At 42.8% G+C, this 26,028-nt stretch overlaps 1 protein-coding gene across 1 annotated transcript; it reads right to left on the bottom strand.

The window, feature by feature from the left end:
* Positions 1-7,649: 7,649 nt before the first annotated feature.
* LOC142426600 (methyl-CpG-binding domain protein 3-like 2B) lies at positions 7,650-8,303 on the bottom strand. The gene has a single exon (XM_075532208.1). It carries the CDS (start codon positions 8,301-8,303, stop codon positions 7,650-7,652), a length of 654 nt encoding a protein of 217 aa, XP_075388323.1.
* Between the last annotated feature and the right edge of the window lie 17,725 nt (positions 8,304-26,028).

Here is a 26,028-nt window from a genome sequence, read left to right as displayed (position 1 = left end):
TCCCATACATTTTTAAAAGCTCTATTTGGCCAATGATTTATACCATGTATGTATTTCGATGGTGTATCAAATGATGCCTTTTCTTTGAGATAAACCTCTGCTGTATAGAATTGAAGGACAATTCTCTCTGGGCTTAACGTGGTTACTCTCGCCAATTCGTGTCTGAATAGAATAACTGGAAAGGGAAGCTCACAGGGAGAGTTTTGCTGTAACAAGAAGCTTAAAAGCATGATTTTTACTGAAAAAGCTCTTAGTTTACGAGGAAAGATCTCACAGAGGAGGCAGGCTGTTTAGAAAGGAGAGCCACTGGGCACTTCTGACTCTAACTTTCAGTCCAATAGAAGAAAGTTAATATTATTTTACAACCAGGAATAGTGTTTGTTTGAATATAGCAACTAGGCCAAGACAATGAGCAAGAAGGGTCAAAGTAAAACTGGTACAAGGTAGAAAACTATTATGCAACTTGGGCTTGTTCTTTGTTTCTCTAATTTGGTCTTGCTGAAAAATCATGAATTTAGTGCAACACATTAAGTTTTCTTAACATACATCTAACTCTAACTGCCCTAACCATCTGCTGCGGAGTGGATTCCACCTCAAAGGGACCTGGTGACTGCCAAACCAGAGCTCTGGCCCACAGGGTTTGCAAGGGATGATGTTTGGGAAGTGGTTGTCAAAAGTCGTCCATCCTTTTGCCCAGGGTGTCTCTGGGCGGCTAGTGGCTTTGGCCTTGCCACAGCCATATGTAGTCTCTGTTTTGTAGTAAGCTCCAAGCTCAGTTGGTCAACTTCATTGGCCACTTGATCTTGCTACTGGGGTAGCAGACCGGCCCTCCACAGATATTCCAACAATTCGAAGAGGACTGGTCTCAGAACACAGACCTAAGTGGGTGTGTGGTTTTCCCAAAAAGGGTTCCCGAACTCACATCCACCACTGTTTTGACCAGATTAGTACCTACTGTTTTGGGTTGTGGTCAGGAATCCTATTTTGTGATTTTAGTCTTCCATCAAAGAGTGAAAGAACACCAGAAAGGCCGCAGGCCTGGCTGAAGGCACACTGATGTACATAGCTCCACCTGTGTCTTCAGAGACCATGACGCCACAGGACAGCGAGGGCTTCAGGGAAGCGATCATACCATGACAGGTCATCAGTCCAAGCATTCTGAGCAACGCGGTGAGAGTCTGGGCTCTTTCTGAACATTCTATGAATGTCCAGGTGCAGTTTGTGGATGATTAATTCCTCAGCTGAAAGCCTCTGCCCCCTCCCCACCTTCCCAAACACACACACTCTCTCTCTCTCTCTCTCTCTCTCTCTCTCTCTCTCTCTCTTCTAGAAGGGAGACCAGAAACTCTACTCCATCTGTCCAGCAAGGACAGCTCACCTATGTAAGAGCTCCCTCTTTCCTTCCTTAGAAAATATAATAATATTGTAAGACATGTGATTTCTGGAAGCTTGTTCCCCCCTCCCCCTCTGCTGTGGTGGCTGGTGGCAGTAGGACTGGCAGGGGGCCTTGTGTTCCCTGCCCTTCCTTCAGTAAAGTGCTTGCTGGGGGAGGTGTGGGCAGCGTGAGGAAAGTGGCTGCTGCAGAAGGGAGAAAATTGGATGAAGAAAATGAGCGAGCAAGTGTGTGGCTCGATTGAGCACCTTTAAAACAGGCACTTTTCCACAGAGGACCTGACAACAAACCAATCTTCAAGAGCCTGTTTTTAGAGCCTCTCTGTGCTCTCTAAACTGGGGGGGGGGATTCCCTAAAATGCCATGGCCCATTTCTTGTTTATTTTCTTGTGTTTCACTGCCCTCCATCGGGACTTGGAATACCCTGGTAGAGATGGAGGGAGGGACAGGGGTGGAAGGCGCATCCTACTGACAATGAAAGGCTGCCATTGGAAGAGGTTGAGTAGACACAATTAAGTGGAAATAAAGTCTTGAAATGCAATCAACAGGTTAAAAGAGAACAAAAACCCTAAAATTCAAAGCCAAGCTCACTGCCACGGAGCTCATAGTGAGCTTACAGGGCAGTATGGAGTTGCCCCCTGGGCTCCCTGAGGCTGTGGGCTACACAGGGACAGAAAGCCTGCACATCCCCCGCTTTCCAGGGGCGGACTCTGGCTAGCAGCGGGGCCCCTAACCCGCCCTGCTCCCTTTCATTGCCTTGGAGTCAAGGCTGATTCCTGGCTCACCTGTAGAGCAGAGTAGACCTGTCCCCTGAGTTTCCAAAACGAAGATATTTTCGGGAGTGGAAAGCCCCGTCTTTCTCTCCTGGTTTCGAACTGCGAACTTCACTGACTGCACCCTGCTGAAAATCCAGAAACGTAAATTTTGCCAATCTGTTTCTGAATGGTCTATGAAATCCGTATCTGCACAGTCCCTACATATGGTGGGGAAGACCCCAAATGAAAGGCTGGCTTGAAGTACCTGTCTTGTTCCTGTGAGTAACCTTCCTCAGCCAGGTAGCCCTTCTCCCCAAAGGGACCGGGCGCCATGGCTGCGGATCCTGAGGTCGCGGGTCTCTGTTTCCTGCCAGCCTTCCCAATCTTTTGAGCCATCGGCCAGATCCCAGCCAGCCGACAAAGTCCTCATCGCCTATGCAGGGACTTTCCCCGCCTTACCTGCCCATATAACGCCTGCCTCCTACAGCTACCGCTGACCCCTCGTCTGCAGAGCTGCCCCGAGGGGACCCTGCGGGGTGGGGCGTCCACCTCCCAGGCTCTGAGCATTTGTGCCTAAGCCATGGCGGCCTGTCTTATCTCTAGGGGTCCCTTCCTCAACGATGAGATGAAGAGAGGCAACTAGAGTGGGAGGCAGCACACACATCGACATGGGCCCCACAGTCACCCCCAAAGCAGCCTCCGTGTGTGGACCTTCCAGACCTATCCTGGTGCGTTTCTTAGGAACAAAACCCACCTCCAGAGGTAGCTAATATGAATTCATAATTAATGACTAAGTTTACTTCAAAACAGAGATACTAATAAGACCTCAGTGGCTGCTCCTTTACTGAAAAACAGAAACGGAAAACAAATAAAGTTCATCATCTGGCATTGGCCAGCTTTGTAGTGCTGACATTCGATTTTATTTCACTATATATTCCATGCCATCGTGACTCTGAGCTAGAGGTACAAATACGGTATTGGCTGTGCCCAGAGGAAGCTTACATTTTAGTCAGAGAAGCAGGATCAATCTTGAATTAATAACTGAAGGATAGGAAGTCATCATTTTAGTTCAGCTGAATAATAATAGAATTTATTAAACGTGAACCCTGATGATGCTACAGGTTAAGTGTTGGGCACCTAATGGCAAGGTGGGTTGTTCAAATCCCCCAGCAGCTCCTCGAGAGGCAGATGAGGCAAGTCAATTTTGTAGCATGGGAAACCCTATGGAGCAGGCCTACCCTGTCCTCTAGGGTTGCTATGGGTTAGCATCAGCTCAATAACAGTGGGTTTGGGGTTGAGTTATGTACCAACCAGGCAGCCCTGGCAGTACAGGAGGTGGGAGCTCAGCTGTTCACTGAAAGTTTATCAGTTTGAATCTACCAAGGAGCCCACCAGGAGCTCTATGGGAGAGAGATGTGGCAGTTTGCTTGCGTATAGATCAGAGCCCTGGAAATCCCTGGAAATCCCGGGAGGCAGGCAGTTCTTTTTTCCCTGCCAGCATCATGATGAATCAGAATCAAGTCAACTGCAATGGATATGGTTTTTCGGTATGTACCAACTTCTGTTTTAGTCATTCTGCATTTATTAACTCACTTATGCAGACAATAACCTATAAGCAAGAGAAAATTTCCCCCAATGTATTGAAGAGAAAATGGAGCCACGGAGGTTAGCATGATCATTAGATTCTAAGTGGCCAAATTGTCATGTAAATATGGTAGAATGAGTTTTAACCACTGAGACTTACTGCCTCCCTGTGTTAATATAGGAGCCAGAGTGGTTTTGAGGGATAGGTATTGCCCTGCTAACCAAAGGAAAGTGGTTCGAATTCACTAGCCATGCCACGAGAGAAAGATGAGGCTGCTCTTGTAAAAATATACAGTCTCAGGAACCTTGGATAGGGGGCTATGAGTTGAAATCAACTAGGTAGCCTTGGCTTTGTGTGTGAGAGTTAAAATAAGGAAAGAAATAGAGACCATATCGTCTGGGGGACTTTAAGCTGAGTGTGCAGAGTAAAACTTAACCAAAAAAACCAAACCACTGCCCTTGAGTTGATTCTAACTCATAACAATCTTGTATAGGGATTTCAAGGCATATAAATCTTCCCATAATCAGACAGCCTCATTCTCCCCGCCCCTTCCACACACACAGAGCACCTGGTGGGCCCACTGACCTTGTAGTTAGATGCCGAACACCTATCCCCCAATGCTAACAAGGCCCCTAGAATACGAGCAGTCAGGAGTAACCGACCAGAAGCACAGGCTGGCTGCCCCTCACAGGTGGAGAGCAGCATGCACCCAGGAGATCTCCAGGGCGAATGGAGCCGTGCAGCCGGGAGGCCTGACCACTGGGATACCAGATGCTTCAGGGGAAAGGAAAAGAGGAGTTGTGAGTTATATCCATCTTAGTTCGAATCCCAGCTTAGTCATTTGGTCAAGTTCTCTAAGCCTCAGTTTCTCTCTCTATGTTTTGATCACAGGGTTTTGCGTAATAGAGACACATGGCTTGTCCAGTATAAAACCTACCATATCATGGGCATCAAGCCAGAACACCACCACACTGCTGGCCCATTCCAACTCATCCTGGCTCTGCAGAATAGGAAGGCATTCTTACACTGGCTGTAGAGCTATGCCACGGGAAGCTGTGGTAGGGTCTAAGACAGGACAGGTAGGTGGAAGATCTTGGGAATCAGCAGAATAAACGCAGGGCCTGGTAACCATGTGGGAAGTGAAATCATAACAGTTTTCATAGTGAGGATTATTTTCTCTTCCTGGGCAGTGATAGGCTTTCTACTCCCTGTAAAGAGCTAGAGTCTAGGAAACCCCCTGGGAAGTTCTACCCCGTCCTATAATTTCACTACAAGTTGGAATCGGCTTGAAAGCAGTGAATTTGGTCTTTGGTTTGATCAATATAGTGGGTAGCAACATTTTTAAAAAATGAAATTGATATATGCTCAAAACAATTGAAATCCCATAAAGGATAATAACACAGTGTTTCATAAGTCTTTTGATTCAGTTTATGTATATTTTTGTAGGCAAGATTTATATGTGTGTATGCAGGATCACTGTACAGAGATTAGTTCCCAGTGTGCATTGTGGTAAAACCAGCGTTTAAAATCCACTGCTTTAGGTGGTCTGTCCTCTTTTCCACATGTCCCGATGCCCAATAGTATGCCAGGAAAGCAGGGCAACTTTGAAATGCATAACTTTGTAGTAAATGTTGCAGCAGATTGAGACTGTGTGAGGGTGCTTACCTGGGGTTTCTGAGGCAAAGCAAGTGACCCACGTCAAACAACAGGAGCGAAGCGGCGTTCTTTTGTGAGAACCACTGTTGACGTCTTTGAAGCTCAGAAGCCAGGTAGTGAAACTCATTCCAAACCCGGCTAGCTTAATCTTTATAAGGCTTATGGAAAATTTTAATCTTCCTACAGAAAATTTTTATCAACGTGGGAAATATTTCTATGGAAATTGGAACTACTATTCCAAACTTTGCCAAACGCAAGCAGTTTTCCTCGGGGACCTTTTGATTCCTCTCCACCGGCAGTGCCTTCTAATCTAATCATTTACGTTGGGTCTGTAGAATTTCCTCATACGTAGGAGGTAAGAGCTGGTTCTTCTTGAATTGTTGCCAGTGGTAACCATAAAAAGAGTAAACGGTGGAAAGTTCGAAGCAGGAATGCAAAAGATGTGTAATAATTACCAGTTAGCAATGTGAATATAGAAATGATTCCATGTTAAAAGATTCCTTCTGTGAGATTCCTCTAGATAGGTTATCATACTGTTCCCTCAAAGCCCCATATCGTCCCACCTCCTTTCTTGCTCTAAGCAAAAGCAATTCACCTTAATTCGCATCTGACCAGAGCACTGCCCTGACTTTGATCTGCTCATTACTGCTGTAGCTCAGAGGCTGTGCTTTTGGTCCCAAACTTATCATTCATTGTCTTCGAATGTGCCTTGTCCTCTACAAAGGCTTTGTATCACCCATAGATCTCATATTCTTGTCTTACTTCTCCGTCAACCATTAAACACCACCCCCTTTTCTGTCTAGCACAGCGATTTAAGTGGTTTCTCTCTATGAGCCTTGTCTTTGTTCCAACTCTCTAGTCATCATTTTTATTTATTATTTATTTATTATTTTAAAAATCCTTTTATTGGGGCTCTTACATCTCTTATCACAGTCCATACATTCCTCCAATGTGTCAAGCATATTTGCACATATGCCACCATCATCATTTTCAAAGCACTTTCCTACTTGAACCCCTGATATCTGTTCCCCATTTTCCTCTTCCCCCCTCCCTCACGAACCCTTGATAAGTTATAGATTATTTTTTCCATATCTTATATCGTCCTCCGTCTCCCCTTACCCACTTTTCCATTATTCATCCCCCTGGGAGGGGGTTCTAGATTGATCCTTATGATCGATTCCACCTTTCTCCTTTCTCTCCCCACCCTCCCCTAATCCTCCTGGTATCTACTCTCCTTGTTGGCCCTGGGGTGTTTATCTATCCTGGATTCCCTGTGTTGCAGGCTCTTATCTGTAGCAGTGTGCAGGCTCTGGTCTAATCCAATTTGTAAGGTAGAACTGAGGTCATGATAGTGGGGTGAAGGAAACACCAAAAAACTAGAGGAAAGTTGTGTGTTTCATTGGTCCTATACTGCACCCTGACTGGCTCATCTCTTCCCTGTGACCCCTCTGTGAGGGGATGTTTAATTGTCTACAGATGGGCATTGGGTTTCTATTCCATGCCCCGCCACCTCCCCTCCAATTAACCTTGGGTATGGTTTTATTCTGGGTCTTAGATGCCTGATATCTTTCTGGAGAATTCCCACATCTTCAAGCCCCACTTCCATCTATGAAGTTACTTTTTTTGGTTCAAAGTTAGGAAATTGTCTTTTGACAATCCATTTACTTGTTTATTTGCTTTCATCCAGCTGCTTCTAGAACAACTTCCTACTAGCCAATTGCCAAATAGGATTTTCCCATTTGCTGAGAGAATTTCCAACACTACCTTTTAAAAACACAGTTAAAGGAAGAATTGAATTTCCATACGCAAACACCAATGGCATGAGAGAAAGCATGGTCAAGATGAAAAGCATTACATTCACTGGTGATCTGCACCCCAGCACCCTGAGCATTTTCAGCTGTTCTCTTAAACCATTCAATGTTACTTCTGTGACTTTCTTGATCCTAAAATACTTTTGTGTGAGTGTTGAGATAAGGTGAAAGATTCCCTATTTAAAGGTGTTTACCAACTTGTAGCCTCTCGGAACATTGATTTCTTGAACAATCAAAATATTTTTGACTCTCCCTCATTTGAAGAAAATGGCATACCGACATACAGTTTTCTTCCATCTATGCATCTTCTTTTTTTTTCGCTGCTGAAAGGGGTTTAATGAACAACAGTTTGGGTGTAACACAGGGCCACAGAGCTGAGCACAAGAAGGCGGGGTTGGTTTTAAGGAGACATGCCAGCAGGCCTTGGGGGCTGTTGGTTGGTGAAGACTCTCAGGGTTGCCTCAGTCTGGCTCTCCAGCACTTCCATTCTGTTTTCCCTGTAGGTCTCAGGGCATCCCCCTTCAGCTCATGTGCCCGGATGGCCTCGGCCAATTTCTTCCTTGCTTTCACCACTTCCTGAGTCTGTCTCTTGATATCAGCACAGGTGATCTCTTGTCCTTGGATGAGGGGATGATGCAGCCCCACCCCAGGGAAAATCTGCAGCATATTTGATGAGTTCTCACTGGTGGGGGAGGGCCGAGTGCATGATCCTGTATCAGCAACATGGCCCAGGGATTCCTCTGAACATGCCTGTGCAGTTGATTTCAGTAGATCTGTGAATTCCAGTGTAGGTAACCACAGCTCCTCACTGCTTCTGGCCTGGAGCTTCTGCAGCCTTTTGAGGGCACATATCTGCTGGGGCTTCCTCAGCATCTCCCCCCCCTGCCTGCATAGGACCTCATTGCCAGGGGGAGAGGTGATTTTTGTGACAGGTTTCTGGAATATACAGCTGGTCCTCCTTAAAGGGAGGGCAGATGCACGTTGCACTTGGATTTTGGAGTTGCAGTCACGTTTTTCCTTCTGCGAAATCTGGTCCATCATATTTCTTTTGTGGATCCCCAGCAAGGACCGGTTCGGAGAACAAGTTGTTGGAATTTTATCCATGGCTGCAGAGCTGTTCTGACAGAAGTCCCAGGTCCACAAGAATATGGTAGTTTCACGGTTCACAGGCCGCAGAAGGTATCGAATCCCGAGGTAGGCAGGCAGGCGATGGGGCAGGCTGCTGGGTCAGGTCTGAAGTGTCAGAGCAGAGAGCCTGATGTAAAAATCCCATCTATGCATTTTCATAAGGAGAATATAACTTATTGGAATGACATATCGTAAAATTAGAAAACATAGGGTGAAAATACTCTCATTCTTGTCTATTGTTGTAATTTTGGATTGGCAAATGAGAGTCCCTAGTTCACTTCAGGAGGCAGTGGTGTTCAGCAGTAGACTTCTCTCTGTCCTGTGAGGAGACTGGTTCAATTCTTGGTCCATCTGCCTCATGCAAAGCCACTGCCCATATGTCAGTGATGGAGACTTGTCTGTCAGTGATGGAGACTTGTCTGGTTCCCTGATGTTGAACAGGTTATATTGGAGCTTCCAGACCAAAGCAAAGTAGGAAGGAGAAGTCGGCATTCTGCTTGGGGAAATCAGTCAGAGGGGACCTGAGGGTCCATCTGCACTGTGCTGTTGTGTGTGCGGTCCCCACACGCCGGGGCCTACTAGGAGCAGCTAAAAATACAAACAATTCACTTCGAGAGATTGCACTCTCACTGCGGCTAGTACGGAAGTTCGTCTTCTATGGGGACACATGATTGGCATGCTATAACTTATCGAGTATCCTCCATTTACCAGGTATTGCACATATTCCAGGTATTGCACATATTCATCCCAACATTCCGAAAAGCTAGGGACAAGTTAGCCACATTTTCTTCATGAGGTGAGACTCAGGGGTTAAATGACCTCCTTAGTGTCAACACCCAATAAATTTGGGGTCAAAATATGAAGCAGACGCATTGGTCTAGAAAGCCACTACCTTCCCCAGTATTTCAGATGCTACACCTATCACGTATATAGTTTCAGTGTCTACAGCCTGTGATGTCCATTAACTTTATTTAGCTATTGAGAAGACCAGTCCAAATTGAGATGTGGATTTCAAAAACATTGTCTAAATAAATACATAAGTAAAAGGAGCCCTGGTGGTGGTGGGTAAACTTTGGATGACTAGCTACCAGGTGAATGGTTCAAGCCCACCAGCTCTCCACTGATGATAGATGAAGCGATCTGGCCCTGGCAAGATCTCTATCCTTGGCGTCCGTGTACAGGGCCACCATACGCCAGAATGAACTCCAGGGCAGAACACATAGGACGAAAACACATAATTTCAGACATCTCATTAATAATTTTAAAATGTCAATTACACATTTTTAGGCATTTAGAGGTAAATAAGATGTATAATTAACATTGATTTTACCTGTTTCTCTTCACATTTAAGAATAACGATTAGATCATTTTAAAGTGTATTTGTAGCTTGTATTAGGGTTCTCTTGGACAACACTGATCTAGAATGGAAGGTGGAAGATAGTTCAGAGTTTTGCTGTCCTCTGGATCCTCAGATGACTTTATTAATGAGGGCCTTGTTCCAGGCTCGCACCAGCAGCTCTTCTGCACTTGTCTGTGAAGTCCTCCTTCTGCATGGGGTGTCTGAGTCTTTTAATGCTGTCTGCCAGAGACTCGTCCCTTCAGCTCAAGGTCAGGGGGGTGTTGTGGCTCACACACAGATGTCCCACTTTCTTGGCTGGCTGCGAGCCAGGCTGTCTGTCTGCTGCTGTGTTGTCCTGTTTCTCAGCCAGCAAAGTCAACATTACCTTGTTCCCCTGCCGATTCTTGTGAGACGGTCCATGGGGAGCATTTGGCCCTAAACAGCTTGGCAAAAGGCCTGTGAATTTTTATAAATGGTGCCAGAGGGCCTGTGGTGAGCAGGGTTGCTCTGGAAAAAAATGTAAAAATCTATCGCCATTCAGATTCTACACACAGACCCCCATCTGCCCTGCTCCACATCCCAATACCCACTTGGCCTTGGCCAAGTTCACGTGGTACATTCTTTCTGGGCATGTGTGAAACTTTTATTGTGATTTGGCAAAAGTTTAGAGAGAAATGTGGTTTTCCTTTCTATGTGTTATATATCCTTTCATGTTTTGTGACATTGGTTAGAATCCCTTCAATCGAACAGTACTCTGCCCACATCCTCCCGGGTCTCCTGTTTCCATCCATCCTTCTTTCCTGGCCCTTCCTGTCTTCTGAGCTTTGCTTTGGAGAAAATACTGCCCTTTTGGTCTAGAATGGTTGTTTGGTCGAAGGAGCACATTCTTAACTGGTGTTATCGCTTAACCTAGAGGCCCATCTATTGTTTAGCTGAAAGCAGATCCCCTGGGGTGAGTTTACTTTCAGGCATGAAGGGTGTCTAAGAGTCATAAACTTGTGGGTTCTACCAGTCTAGGAAGTTTAGCCTTTTAAGCATTTTAATTTTGTTCTGTCTTTTATTCCTCCCATTCTGTCCAGGACCTTGTATTGTGACCAGGCTGGTGGTCCAGGCACCATCTGGTTCTCCTGATCTCACGGTGGTGGTGGCTGTGGTTCATCGGATGCTTTAGTCCTTTGGCCTAATTGTTCCCTGGAGGCTTGGGTCTTCTTCCCTCTTCTTTGCTCCAGATCAGGAGACACCAATACTTTCATCTTACTAGCCCATACCCAGGCTTCCAGGAACCCAGTCACGACTCATCAAAGTCAGCTGTAGAACACAGGGTACCAGCTAACTTAGTTCACACAAATACTTATGCCGAAGTATCCTCTATGAAACCTATATAGCCTCTCAGGGCACTCTCATGAGCCATATCTATTTGGCTTGTGTGTGTACCTGAAGAGCTTTTCTGTCAGCGCTATTCCTGCAGGGTTGTGTAGGCCACAGTGTTTCTCCTGGCTGTCGTTACTCGTTTGCACCTGCTAGGGTCTGACTTGGACTCGATCTCATTGTTCTGACTTCTTCTTACGATGCATTGCTTTTCTCTTTACCCAAGTTCATATGTGTCTGTTTTCTAGCTGGCGATTTGCCTTTCCTTCCTCTCTCATCACCAGTCACTACTGGGGGACAATGTTTCTTTCTCTGTGTAAACCTTTTCTTGCCTTTTTATCACAGTGGTCTCGTATAATATTTGTCCTCTTGTGATTGACTTATTTCACACAGGACTTCACACGTTCTCATCTTGTTGATCTTGAGTAAACTTTCCAGAGTCCCCATCCAATCCTGGATTATGGATTTCTTAGAATGACCAAGCAAAGAAGAAAATGTAAACAGAAAGGGTTACTCTACTTACCAGATTGCCTACATGTATCAAATGAATTAATTTAAACTTAACCCAAATGCAACTCTTCACGGTAGTGACAATTCTGTTTCACATTCACTCATTAATTGAACATGGTCTGTGCTGTGGGCACTGATGGTGACCCAAGTGATGCACGTTCTCTGCCCTCAAAGTGCTCCCCCAACAAGCAACACCTCCAGTTGAACATAGTAATAAGCTACATGGCAATGTGGATCTCATTTTACCAACAGAGTACTTTTCGCAGTTAGATGGAAAAAGAACATGTCCTCCAGGTGAGGCTGGTGTTATAACTCTTACTGTCCTTGAAGAACAGCAGGGTAAACCTTCAGAAGGGAGACGTAATACTGGCTAAACTTTGAGGAATGAATTATGAGTTGTTTTTTAAAAATCATTTTATTGGGGGCTCATACAACTCTTATCACAATCCATCCATCTCTCAACGGAAAGATGGGCTTTTAAGGAAAAAGGAAGAGCCTCTTTGGTAAGAGCAGCAGGTGGGTAGGTGAGCTGGCAGATGGTGTTCATGGATGGGGCAGGAAAGAGAGGTGAAGGTTAGCAAGGTAGGCGTAGATCAGATTGGATGCAATTCTTCAGTGCTGGATTGAGTAATATCCACCCTGGTGGTGTAGTGGTTACGAGTTGGGCTGCTAACTTCCAGGTCAGCACTTTGAAGCCACCATCTTCACCATGACTGGAAAAGGAGACTTTCTAATTGTGTAAAGATTTTCAGTCTCAGAAACCCACAGGGTAGTTCTACCCTGTCCTACGGGATGGCTATGAATTGGTATCGACTGCGTGGCAGTGAATTTGGAGTTTCAGTTTTATCTCTGTACTTTCTCCAAGCATGGCAGAAGGACAACACTGAAGTAATTACATTTGAAGGCACACACACAATGCAATAATAAAGCATAAGCACAAACTAACAGACCAGGGAAATACTCATTAAAGTCTGAGGACAAGACTTGAGAAATGATGGGACAGATCATATAGCTGAGGACAACTGTTTATTCTCTTCCTCATGCTTGAAGCAAACAGGGAGGCAGACTGGCCTCAGTAAGTGTGACCGCACCTGAGGACAAAGGATCAGTTCCTCAGGCGAACACCACCTTTCAAAGAGAGCTTTGACATAGGCTGAGTAACGTACAGAAAAGTCCTCACCTAAACAGATTTGGTTTAATGTCCTTCTCTAAAACCAGAGCGAAGCATTTTACCGCTCGATGCATTTCAAGGTTGAATGTGTGCACGATCGCCTTGTTAAAAGGCGAATCCTGCCTCTATAGGTCTGCAGTAAGACCCGAGAGTCTGTGTTTCTAACATGCTCCTGCGGCTCCCGTGGCTGCTATTCTCTGCAAAGTGCTTTAAGAAGTGGGTCAGCTATGAGAGACAGCGAATAAAGCGAGGGGTATTTATCTATTTGTTTAATTTTAACTGTAGGGCACTCATTTAGCGACCTTTTTATGTAGAGTCACAACTTTTTCTTGTCACTGAAATGTGAGTGAAGAGTGCTTCTAAATTTCTACATGTTAATAGATTTTCCTCTTGAACAACAACAACCATCCTTGTTTAATATACATCTAGGTTGCGAGCAAATTTAGCAACGAATTGATCAAGCACCTCAAAAGCAATGCACTGATTTTCAGCTAAGTTTTCACAGCAACAACCAATTTCTTTTGTTCCTTCCATTTAATCGCTTTGCATAATATTTAAACCAACTTGCGCAAATCTACCAACAAAATGAAAAGCACAAGTAGGTTTAAGGAAAAGCACAGTTGTGTCCCGGTAACCATCTGACAGTTGGTAAGCCGAAATGCCCAAGTTATAGAGTGCATCTGGCGGTGGGGTTGCTTCCCCGTGTTTGCAGGAGGGATTCAGAACATCTGTTCACCAGCAAATTGGTTAAGTGGAGGTCAGTCAGTGCAACTCCAAGATAAGAGAGTCCAAGAATTCAACTTCCCGATAATTAGGCTCGATCGAGTCTAGAAGGGCCTGCCTGGATGGGCAATGTGCCCTCCAACAATATTCCAGAAATGTTTTATCTTGACTGTTGATTAGTTCCACCTTGTGCTCGATGGCATGCTCTTTGAGGAGGAACCGTGCCTGGCACCTCTGGGCTCTTGTCCTCGTTCAGAGGTGATTCGGTGAATGGTCACTGTTGACAGAATGGTTGTTCCCCAATGTGGAAGGCCCAGTCCATCTGAAAGATGCCATTTCCCTGAGACTTTAGTCAGCAGACTGTGCTCCAGCTCAGAGGTGTGGGGCATGCTAAGGAATCAGTCAAAGCTTTCAAGCCTAAGTGTAAGACAAGTGGGGAACAGGGAAAAATATTTCCAACACATAAGATACTAAGATTTACTGTCCAGAGTGTATAAAAAGCTCCTCTTCATAACTTAGACAAAAACACACAAAATTTACAAAGGAGAAACATATCTGAAGATTTAATTTACTCAAGAAACTTTTAGGGAAGGTAAATTAAAGCAAACCGCCAGATTAGCAAAAATGTACAAGATTTCTAATATACAGTGCTGGCAAGGATGAGGGAAACGGGCAAGTATACACGATTGAGAAAGACTCACCAAAGACCAAACTCACTGCCATTGAGCTGATGCGGACTCATAAAAGCCCTGTAGGACAAGGTAGACATCTCCTTGTGAGTTTTTAGGGAAGTAGAAAGCCGCATCTTTCTCCCATGGAGAAGCTGGTGGTTTTGAAGTGCTGACCTAGCGATTGCAGCCCAATACCGAACCACTCTGCCATCATTCAAAATAGTGCTTGACAGTCTCCTAGGGTACGGCACCTCTCTCTGGGATGGGAATGGCGTAGTATAAAGGGAAGTTCTGCCCTCATAAAGCATACCTTTCAATGGAGGGAGGTAATAGATACCGGTCTAGCTAGGCCTGATAAAAGCTAAGAAGAAAACCAGGCCGTGGAGGGACGAGAAGGACAGATGAAGTGGTGCCTGTGTGTGTAGAGGGCATTTCATGGTCAGAGAGGGCCTCCTAGAAGATGAGTGGATTATTTGCATTTGTTGAAAGAATGGTTTATATCTATATGTATAGGAACTGAAACGGCTTCGAGACCTATTCACTAGAAAACTACCAGGGATATGATCCCCTTTATTCTAAAAATTAAAAAAATAGGATGTGCCTGTATTTAAATAAACTAATATAAAGTAGAGAAGTAGATAGATAGACAAATGAAGGGTCACCCCTATCCCCCAAAAATGGATTTTCCCAAAATTTGTGTATTTAATGTTGTTTTTTTTTTTTACAAAACAATCTTATCACCTTCAAAGTATTCTCCATCATACTTAAAACATTTGTCAAATCTGCGATTCCATTCTTGGAATCATTTTTCAAACCCATCTTTTTGGATGGCTGCCAGCACCGCCCTTGTTTATTTCTTCACCGCTTCTATGTTGTCAAATCGCTGTCCTATCACATTCCCCTTCATTCGTGGAAACAAAAAGAAATCACACAGGGAGAGGTCAGGTGAGTCAGGTGTGTGGGGCAAGAGAGACATGCTGTTTTTCACCCAAAACTGGCTCAGTGAGATGGCTGCATGAGCTATTGCCTTGTCGTGATGGCAAATAATCAGGTCTTCTTGGTTGCACACTGTTACGCAGCTTTATTAACAGTCTGACCTGGTGGAAGGAACTCCAAATGCATTACGAGCCAACATTTTAATCCGTTCAGGAAGTTGATGGATGTTCCAAACGAGGTTTGTCATCAATTGACATTTCACTTTTTTGAAAGGAGAAAACCACTTGTACACTTGAGTTTTTTTTCCATAGCGCTGTACTAGTAAGCTGTGTTCACATCACAACAGTTTCTGCAACATTTTTCCCAAGTAGGAAACAAAATTTCACAGCCACATGCTGTTATCTTAAACTGGTTTTATGAAAAAATTCACTGTCACTAGATAGAACCATCCCAGGAAATCCAGGATAGATAACCCCCTCAGGATCAATATTGAGAGTAGCAATGCCAGGAATGTAAGGAGAAGGTGGGGGAGAACCGATCATAATGATCTACATATCACCCCCTCCCTGGGGGATGGACAATAGAAAAGTGGGTGAAGGGAGATATCAGCCAGTGTAAGACATGAAGAAATAATAATAATAATTTACAAATTATCAAGGGTTAATGAGGGAGGGAGAGAAGAAGAGGGAGGGGGAAAATGAGGACCTGATACCAAGGGCTCAAATAGAAAGAAAATGTCTTGAGAATGATGATGGCAACAAATGCACACATGTCCTTGACACAATGGATGGATGGATGGATTGTGATAAGAGTTGTATGAGCCTCCAATAAAAAGATTTTAAAAAGTAAAGTGTTAAAGAAACCCACAAAAGAACCTTACCAGGCGATGGCACTGGATGTACTAATTTAGAGTTTGTTGCTTGATGCTCGACACGAGGGAGAAATGTGAACTATGAAAGCTCTGCGCTGCCCAACACATTTCTGGTATTTGTTTTATGTTTCTTTGTTACCCCCTCATAGATACATAAAAATTTCTCTGGGCTTAAGTTTTATTAAGTGTTTGGAAGGAAAAATGTATAATATATCGCTTGTGTGATTTAAAAAAAGAAGAGAGAAATAAATAGTAGAAAGATGGTAACATTTGGAAAATATTGAAACAATAGTATATGATGACAATGGTAAAACATATTTGGGGATTATGACCTTTTTAAAGGAGGAGGAGCAAGCTAGACGAATGGTGTTAAGTCTTCTCTGTGGGGTGGTTTGGTGTCCTTGAGGAAAGCAGACATCCGGGTTTCCTCCACCAACTTGTAGTGAGGCGGGAGCCACTTACCTCTGTGGGTATCCATTTTGTCATCTGTGAAATGGGCTAACTTCCTCTCGGGGTTGTTGTGAGTAATAGATAAGTGGATTCTAGTGCAGTATTAAGATTATTGCCGTTGGAGAGTAGATACTTAATAAATGTTAACTGTTAAAAAGACCTCAGTTTCTCTAGGAGCCCTGGAAGCTTAAGAGTTGAGATGCTAACCCACCAGCCATTAACAGAGAAAAAAAAGAGGGGGAAAGACAAAGCTGTCTGCTTCTGTGAAAACGTATAGTGTTTGAAACCGGAAGCAACAGCTCTGTCCTGAAGGGTGATTATGTGTTGGGGTCCCCTCAAGGCAGTGGGTTTTTGTTTCAGTTTCCCTTATTCGGGCTCATAGGGCTTCACCCAGGCCAGCAGTACAACACAGAGGATGAGACCCTGTAGTGACTTATTCCTTTAACGTTTCAAATGCCTGTAAAGTTTAACAATAAATATATTGGACAATTAGAGTATAAGTGACTGGTTGGCGAGTGGCATAGAAATCAGGAAACAGATGTGGTTGAGGCAGACATACCGAGGCTCAGACTCTGATCCCCCTCTTCCCCACTAAATAGCCTTCACCTTTGTTAGCTGAAAAACAAACAGGTCTCCAAACTCCCGCTGGGGTGCTATTTGCACTTATGGAGAGAGGAAAAGCAGTAGGCATGCCTTCTTTCCGCCACTGACATTTGCTTGCTGCTCCTCAGAAAGCCAAGGAGTTTGGTTGCTTTTCTAGACTTCTAGCCAAGGGTGTAGAATTGCACATCTGAAAGTGGGTAATTAATTTTACTATAAATCGCTACACATTTTTTAAAAGATTCTCTAAAGTGGCTTTCAAAATCTGCCCATTGTATTCCTTTCATGACAGATGGTAAGAGTGGGCAATGTATTTAATTTTGCTGAGGACAAAGTTAAGGGGACCCTGCCTGAGCTTTCTTAAGGAAGAGAGGCCTAGAATTTCTCATTCTACTGAGCCCCCCTTTTTGTATTGACTCCGCTCTACACTTTTGCTTTTCTCCCCTCCCCAGAAGAAAGTTGCTAAGTCAATCAAGGTGTAGAATGAACCGTCCCAAGGCTCACCTTGACAACACCCCCCACCCTGAACCCCATGTTCACTGTGCATTAAGAGCTTCCGGGATAAAGCTCCACACTTCCAGTCAATGCCCCCTAGTGCTGAACTCTCCAATCTCCCACAAGTGCAAGGTGGTCACATACCAGGTGTCAAGTCAAGCCCAGGAGATGTCTCTAACCTTTAACCTTTCTGTTGGCTTCTCCCCTTTCTTCTTTTTGCTCAGTTCTGGTCTCCATTCTCTAGCCCTTGTTCTTCCTCTGTTACCCCATCTTATTTTCTGTGTAGCACACTCGCCAATCTGTGCACACTTTTAACATGTATTCCAAGACCCTGTTGTGTATTCAGAATTAGACATACCTAGGAGTGTTGTCTCTAACCAAAAAAATCACCAAACTGGAATAGACTTAGCTAGATTGCCTGTTCTCGGTGACATTTTATGGACAATTCTTTTTACATGCTTCATAGTGTTCTTGAGAATCACATCTTTGGGAATTGAGCTATAATTTATTGGAAGAAATTAACTTTAGGAAATACTTAAATACTCTCATGATAAAGGCCTCAGCAAAATTTGTCTCTGTCCCTGAGTGTTTAAAAATTTAAGCACAATAACTGGCATATTCCTGGCGATGGCTGTCCCAGTCTTAGATGCTTTTAAAGATTCAGGGGGGTCCTTTGGATGTTTCCTGGCTCATGGCTGTTGTAACTGATGCTGATGTATCCTGTTCTTGACACCTGCAGTTGCACATAAGGTGTTAAAGTCATGCTATTGAAGAGGAAGTGAGAGAGAGAGAGAGAGAGAGAGAGAGAGAGAGAGAGAGAGAGAGAGAGAGAGAGAGAGAAGCAGTGGCTTTATGAAGCTCATTTATTGTCTTTATCAGGCTTGCCTCATTGTTTGTCAACTCAAAATATTAGTGAGGATTTAGGGAAATAAGCTTGCATTCTAATTAGATGAAATTGGAGGCTGATTGCTGCAGCCATAAATGATCTCTGAGGTGTTACTAATTCAACTAAATCTCAGATGCCCCATTTGTGCAGCCTGTTGATGGTATTATTCCAGGGAAGAGTGTTTGAGGAGACAGGGGGTGAGTCAGAAAATTAGTTTTGCTCACAACCTAAGGATAACCGTGCAGGATGAAAACCCAAAGCAGCTTGCAAGTTGAGATGGGTCATCCAGCAACGGACCCAGGGCTCTCTCCAAGATGTGGGTCATTAAGTGCTCAGTGACGGAAGAAGAAACACACTGCTACTCTGTATTGGGAAGGCTAATGTGTTTGTCTAGTGTTTAGACTGACAGTCTGCTGCTTGGTCCAGGCTCCTGAGGGATGCAAACAGGGTTACAAGACTGTTTTGGCAGGGGTGCCAGGCTGCCTCTCTCCAGTGGCAGCAAGAGGTAAAACCAATTTCATGTCGTGTCTCCATGTCTCTGGCCTCAGTAATCCAAGCCATAAGGCCCTACTATTCTTTAGCTTCATCGACATTTGGCCAACATCGGCTTAGTTCAGTCTTCCTTCAAGGAAACCAGCTAGTCCACGAGGTGTATTGTGAGAGCTGTGCGGATAGACATTCTAAAATCTATTTATTTGCCTTGTGTAATGTCTCCAGTGTTCATTTGCTCATGGAGCCACTGGCTTTGGGAGGGAGTCTCATTCTTTAATCAGCAATTGAAAGGAATCAAAAAACATACAGTGATTTTTAACTTCTATGGAAACGTGTCCAGATCTTAAGTTATGAGACCGCCCCACTGGCCAAACATGCCCCACTGTCCTCTGAACAGATGGCAACCCATTGAGGTCCATCCAATCATCCCCCAGCCGGTGTGTCAGCCCTGGGCTGCGCTCCAAAGGGACTTGACTTGAGGTTCTAGGAGGCACAGCAGCCTCTGGCTCTCTAATAGCGAAACTGATCATTTCAGGAGCCAAGGCACGTCTGGTAGTAGCTAGAGCTGCATCTGTACAACAAAGTCAGAAGGCTGCAGGCTTGTACGTGGCACCTCACTGTAGGCACTGAACTGTGCCATCGTGTACTTCTGTGTGGGGTTTCTTTTCCTTCCATCCTTCCTTCCTTCCCGCCTTCACCTTCGTTCTGTTCTTTCTTTCCCTATTCCTTCAAATAATGCACCTTAAAACAGTATTTTATGTAATGATTTTAATCACATTTATTTATTGATTTAAATTATTTTATTGGGGCTCTTACAGCTCTTATAACATCCCATACATCCATTGTATCAAGCATATTTGCATATATGTTGCCATCATCATTTCCAAAACATTTTCTACTTGAACCTTTGGTATAAGCTCCCCCTGGTGAATCCATGAACAATTACATATTGTTATTATTATTTTGTATCTTACCTTGTCCATTGTCTCCCTTCACCCACATTACTGGACATGTCATGTGAGGGATAATAGAAGAACTCTGCCTACATTTTGAGAGAAACATGAATTATTTTAAGGCGTAGGTCACTGAGATGATGTTAGTTGCTTAAATAATAGCATCAAAAACCAGGAAAGACAAAACACAGGGCTTACCAAGGCGTGTCTTACAGGTTAGATCTTATTTTAATGACAAACTTCAAAGGTAACATAATTAAATTTCTGATTAGAAATGTGGCAGATGCATTCCTCACTGCTGTTTAAGGATGCATAGTACTCCATTGTACTCAGGTACCACAGTTTGTTTAATGCATTCGTCTGTTGATGGAAATTTGGGTTGTTTCCAACTCCTTGCAATTGTGAACTGTGCCGCAATGAACACTGGAGCACAGATGTCAGGCCGTGGTTTGTTTCTTGCCTCTTCTGGGTATATGCCCAGTAGGGGGATAGCTGGGTCGTATGGTAGCTCAGTTTTCATCTGTTTTGGAAATCACCAAATCAATTTCCATAGTGGCTGTACATACGTACAGGTCCACCAGCAGTGGATGAGAGTTCCTATCTTACCACAGCCCCTCCAACACTGTAGCTTTCTGATTTTTTGAATTGAGCTCTCTTTGAGGGTGTTAGGTGGTATCGCAGAGTTGTTTTAATTTGCATTTTTCTTATGGCTAATGATCGGAAACATTTTCTCACATGTTTATTGGCCATTTGGATTTCAGACTCTGTGAAACTTCTGTTCAGGTTATTTTCCCATCTCCTCAGTGGGCAGTTAATTTTTCTCTTAAAGTAAGCTTGCAAAGTATTGTAGGTTTTAATAATAAGGTCTTTGATGTGTCATTGCTAGAGAGGTTTTCCTAGTCGGTGGGCTCTCTTATTATTCTCTTGGTGAATTCTTTTGATGGACACAAGTGGCTTATCTTCAATATATCCCACTTGTCTATTTGTGACTCCTCTGTATTTGTATCCTTCCCTATTTCTGATAGCCTATATATTCCCTGTGCCAAGGTTCTCAGGTTTGTCTCAATTACCTCATTAATGGCCCTAATTATTTGAGGTTTTATCTCAAGGTCTGTGATCCACTTTGAGTTAATTCTTGTGCATGGAGTGAGGTAAGAGTCTTGCTTCATTTTTCTGCAGGTAGATATCCATTTTTTCCAGCACCATTTATTGAAGAAGGTATCTGATTTGATAGATACCCTCATTTGATATTTTTGGACCCTTATCAAAGATTAGTTGCCTGTATGCTGAAGATTTTATTTCTGGGTCGTCAGCTCTTTTCCATTGGTCTGAATATCTATCATACCAGTACCACACTGTTTTGACTACTGTGGCTATATAATATGTGCTAATGTCAGGTAGAGCTTGCCCTCCCACTGTGTCCTTCTTGAGGAGTTCTCTGCTAATTCTGGGCTTCTTCTCCCTCCATATGAAGTTGGTAATCAGTTTTTCCAAGTCTTTGAAGAAGGATGGTGGTATTCGAATCGGGATAGCATTGAACTTATATAGTGCCTTGGGCAGAACTGACATCTTTACTATGTTGAGTCTGCCAATCCATGAGCATGGGATGTTCTACAACTTGTTGAGGTTACTCTTGGTTTCTTGTAGTACTGCATTATAATTTTCCTCATACAAATCTTTTGTTTTTTAGTCAGATATACCCCTAGATATTTCAATTTGTGCTTGGCTACTGTAAAGGGTACTACCTTTTTAATTGTCTCTTTTGTGATCTTGTCTGATGTGTAGAGCAGTCCGATAGACTTCTGTGTGTTGATCTTGTATCCCGCCACTCTGTCATATTCCTCTATTGCTTCCAACACTCCACTTGTGGAGTTAGGGGATTTTCGATGTATGGAATCATATCATCTACAAATAATGATAATTTTTCCTCTTCCTTGCCCGGTTGAATACCTTTGATGTCTTTTCTTTGTCTTATATTGTTAGCTAGGACCTCCAGTGCAATGTTAAATAGGAATGGTCCCCTTTTTCAGTGGAATTGTTTTTGTCTTTTCTCCATTAACTACCACGTTGGCTGTCCATTTTTCATATATAGATTGTGTAATATTGAGGAATTTTCCTTTTATTCCAATCTTCTTGAGTGTCTTAAACAGGAATGCCTATTGGATGTTGTTGAATGCTTTTTCTGCATCTATTGATATTATCATGTGGTTCTTATCATTTTTCCTGCCAATGTGGCGAATAATACTGATGGTCTTTCATATGTTTAACCACCCCTGCATCCCTGGTATGAATCCCACTTGGTCATGGTGAATTATGATTTTAATATTTGTTAAGGATTTTTTTCATCGATGTTCATCAGGGATATTGGTCTATAGTTGTCAACTCTTGTGGGATCTTTGCCCACTTTAGGTATCAGAGTTATACTAGCTTCATAGAAAGAATTTGGGGGCTTTCCATCTTTTTGTATGTTCTGGAAAAGTTTGTGTAGGATTGGTGTCAGTTTTTCCCTGAATGCTTAGTAGAATTCTCTTGTAAAGTCATCTGGTCCAGCTGATTTTTATGTTGGTAATCCCTTAATAACCTTGTCTTTTTCTTCCATTGCTATAGGTCTGTTGAGGTTCTTGACATCCATCTGGGATAGTCTAGGGAGGGATGTGTTTCCAAATATTTGTCTGTGTCTTCCAAGTTGTTGAATTCGTTAGAGTATAGGCCTCATAGTACTGTGTAATTATCCTTTTGATTTCATTAGAGTCCGTTGTAATGTCCCCTATTTCATCCCTCATCCTTGAAATTGTTTGTTCCTTCCTTTCTTTGGTTAGATTTGCCTGTGGTCTATCAATTCTGTTAATTCTTTCAAAGAACCAACATTACTTTTCCCCATAGTTTTCTTCTTTTCCCTCTCCTGTATCTCAGTTCTGATTTTTATTATTTCTGTCCTCCTGCCATTAGTAGGGTTGTTCTGTTGACTCTGATTTAATTGGTGTACGTTTTGTGCCAGCATAAAACCTATGAGTCTCTCTTCTTTTTTCATGTGTGCATCTACTGCTATCAGCCTTCCTCAGATACATGCCTGTGCTGTGTCCCACAGGTTTTGGTGTGTCATATTTTCATTCTCATTGGTTTCTAGAAACTTCCTGATTTCATCTCTGAACTGGGTCAATACCCACTCCTTCTGCAATAGAGAATTGTTCATCCTCCAATTATTTGTGCTTCTTTTCTTTTGCCCTTGTTTGTCCTGTTAATTTCCAGCTTTATGGCACAGTCATCAGAGAGAGACATCTGTATAATCTCTATTTACTTAAATTTACTCAAGTTCGACTTGTGTCCCAGCATGTAGTATATTTTCAGATATGTGCCATGTAGGATTGAAAAGAATGTGGATTCTTTGCTTGTGGATGGACAGATCTGAAAATATTTATCAAGTCAAGTCGTCCACTTGTGCTATTTAGAGCTGCAGCCTCCTTGTTGAGTTTATTTCCCAGTGATCTAAAGTTACCAACTAAAATTGCTGAGCCGGTGATTTATTTTTTCATGTTTTGAACTGTTTGATTTACAAATTTCACAGGTTTCTCATTGGACACATATATTTATTATGTTCACTGGTTCTTGGCCTATTGTTCCCTTGAGCATTATATAGTTCCCCTCCTTTACTCTTGTTATGGTCTGTATCTTGGCAGATAATAAGATCTCTACCCCTGCTTATTTTTCATTGCCATTTGCTTGGTATATTTTTCTCCAGCCTTTAGTTCTTAACCTGTTTTTGTCTTCAAGCTTGAGATGTGTCTCCTGTAGGCAGCAGATCGATGGGTTATGTTTTCTGAAACAGTCTGTTAGCCTTTGCCTTTTAATGCCTGATTTCAGGCCATTGGTATTCAGTGTTATTACATCCATCTGTGGACTCTGGTAAACAAGCAGCCATCTAGCTCAGAAGCAACAAATTCCACATGGAAGAAGCACACCAGCCTCTGTGATCATGAGGTGTAAAGGTATAAAAGGGACAAGGTATCATGCATCAAAGAACAAAAAATCATATCATTGTAAATGAGGGTGAGTGCCGAGTGGAGACAAAAAAACCCATCTGTAGGCAACTGGACAACCCCTTACTGAAGGGGCGTGGGGAGGAGATGAGCCAGTCAGGGCACAGGGGAGCAACAATGAAACATACAACTTTCCTCTAGTTCTTATATGTTTCCTCCTCCCCCTCCCCCACCAACACGATCCCAATTCTACCTTACAAATTTGGCTAGACCAAAAATGTACACTGGTACAGATAGGACAGGAAACACAGGGGATCCAGGACAAATGATTCCCATCAGGACCAGTGGTGAGAGTGGCTATACCAGGAGGGTGGTGGGAAGGTGGGGTAGAAAGGGGGAACTGATGACAAGGATCTACATTTAACCTCCTCCCTGGGTGATGGACAACAGAAAAGTGGGTGAAGGGAGACATTGAACAGTGTAAGATATGACAAAACAATAATAATGTATTATCAAGGGTTCATAAGGGAGGGGAAGTAGGGAGGGGGGTGGGAAATGAGGAGCTGATATCAAGGGCTCAAGTATAAAGCAAATGTTTTGAGAATGATGATGGCAACAAATGTACACATGTGCTTGACCCAATGGATGGATGTATAGATTGTGATAAGAATTGTACAAGCCCCCAATAATATGATTTAATAAAAAATAGTCAATGTCATTAAAAAAACAAAAGGAAGATTGAGGGCCTTACCTAGAATAAAATATGATAGCAAGATGCAAAGTGTGAATCTTGGTTCCTATTTTTAAAACATTGTCAGAAAAGTAATTATTTAGGAATTTTTGTACTAAACTGGATATTAGATGATACTACAAGATTATTATGTTATCTTAGACTGTAAAGGGAATTTATGTATATACTTAGCCTTTGCAAATGGAAGTATTTTGTAGGTGAAGCATATGGTGACTATAACTTACTTCAAATGTGTCCAGTTTGAGAGAAAAAAAAGGAGAGGAAAGAAAGTTCAAAGTTGCTAAATCTATGTGATAGCCAAATGACTATTCATTATGCAATATTTACAGCCAGCTTTTGTGAGTGTTTAGAAACTTATAGTGAACTAATAAACTAACACTAGGACAAAAAATGTGACAGATATTTTCTCAAGATATATTGCTAGATTTTTTTGGTTTGATTTTTAAGCAAGGTGCCAAAATCATATATATATATATGACTCTTCCATAATCAAAAGTCCATCAATAACCCTTCATAATAGCCAAGAACAAACTGAAATATCTAGAGATATATCTAACAACAACAATAACAAAACCCAAAAGACATATACAAGGAAAAATACAGAACCCTACTATAGGAAAATAATATATATATAGAATGCTACCTTTTATGTATGATGTCAGTGTGGGGTGAGTGAGAATATGTATTTGATTTGCTTGTAGTTGCACAAAGAAAACCTGGAAGAATAAACAATAAACTAATAAAAGTAGGAAAATGGAGTAGATAGGCCTGGAGCAAGACTTCTCAGGGTATGCCTTTATTTAGCCTTGTTGATTGAATCATGTAAATTAGTTACCTCTTCAAGATAAAAGTCAAATGATAAACACAATAGAATGTCTCCTTGAAAAACAAAGCCACATTGAACAAGTGTATTTGCTAGTAAAATTGTAAAGCATGACATTTAAACACGAGCAGAATGGCATGAGGCAGTCAAAAGGGTAATATCCTGAGAAGTAGGGAGTGTGGATTTCTGTCCTGGCTTTGTCAAAAATGACTTTAACATCATTCAACACAGGATTGGGACATAGGCTTAATGCAATGCTATTCCTGGTTATCATTAAATATGAAAAATGTCTGCCTGGAGTACTGTATTGAGAAATGTTTTAAGGCCATGCCCTAGTTTAGCAGAAATGATGGCTTTTGCCAACTTGTGATCTCTGCTGTAGGGTATAGGAGGGGAGAGACGCAGAATGAAAATCCTATATTTGTCCTTCCTGTCATTTTTTTCCTACCTGCAGGATAGATGCTTGGACCAGATGATCATTAAGGCTCCGTAGGGTCTAAAAATGTCATAACAAAACACATTTTGATGCATGCTGAAAAATTGAGGAAGGAGGGACAGAATATGGTTGCCTCTGGTCCTGTAGGTAGAGGTAGGCCAGCTATCTGTAAGTAAAATATAAAGGAAGCTAAATTTCAGGAATTTCCATCTAACTGTGGGTGACCAGGTAGCAGAGATGCAGGCTGGA

Source organism: Tenrec ecaudatus, chromosome 14, assembly GCF_050624435.1.
Source record: "Tenrec ecaudatus isolate mTenEca1 chromosome 14, mTenEca1.hap1, whole genome shotgun sequence".
In the NCBI taxonomy this organism is placed as follows: Eukaryota; Metazoa; Chordata; class Mammalia; order Afrosoricida; family Tenrecidae; genus Tenrec; species Tenrec ecaudatus.
The sequence above is the reverse complement of the archived record's forward strand: the minus strand, read 5'-3'. Positions and strand labels throughout refer to the sequence as shown.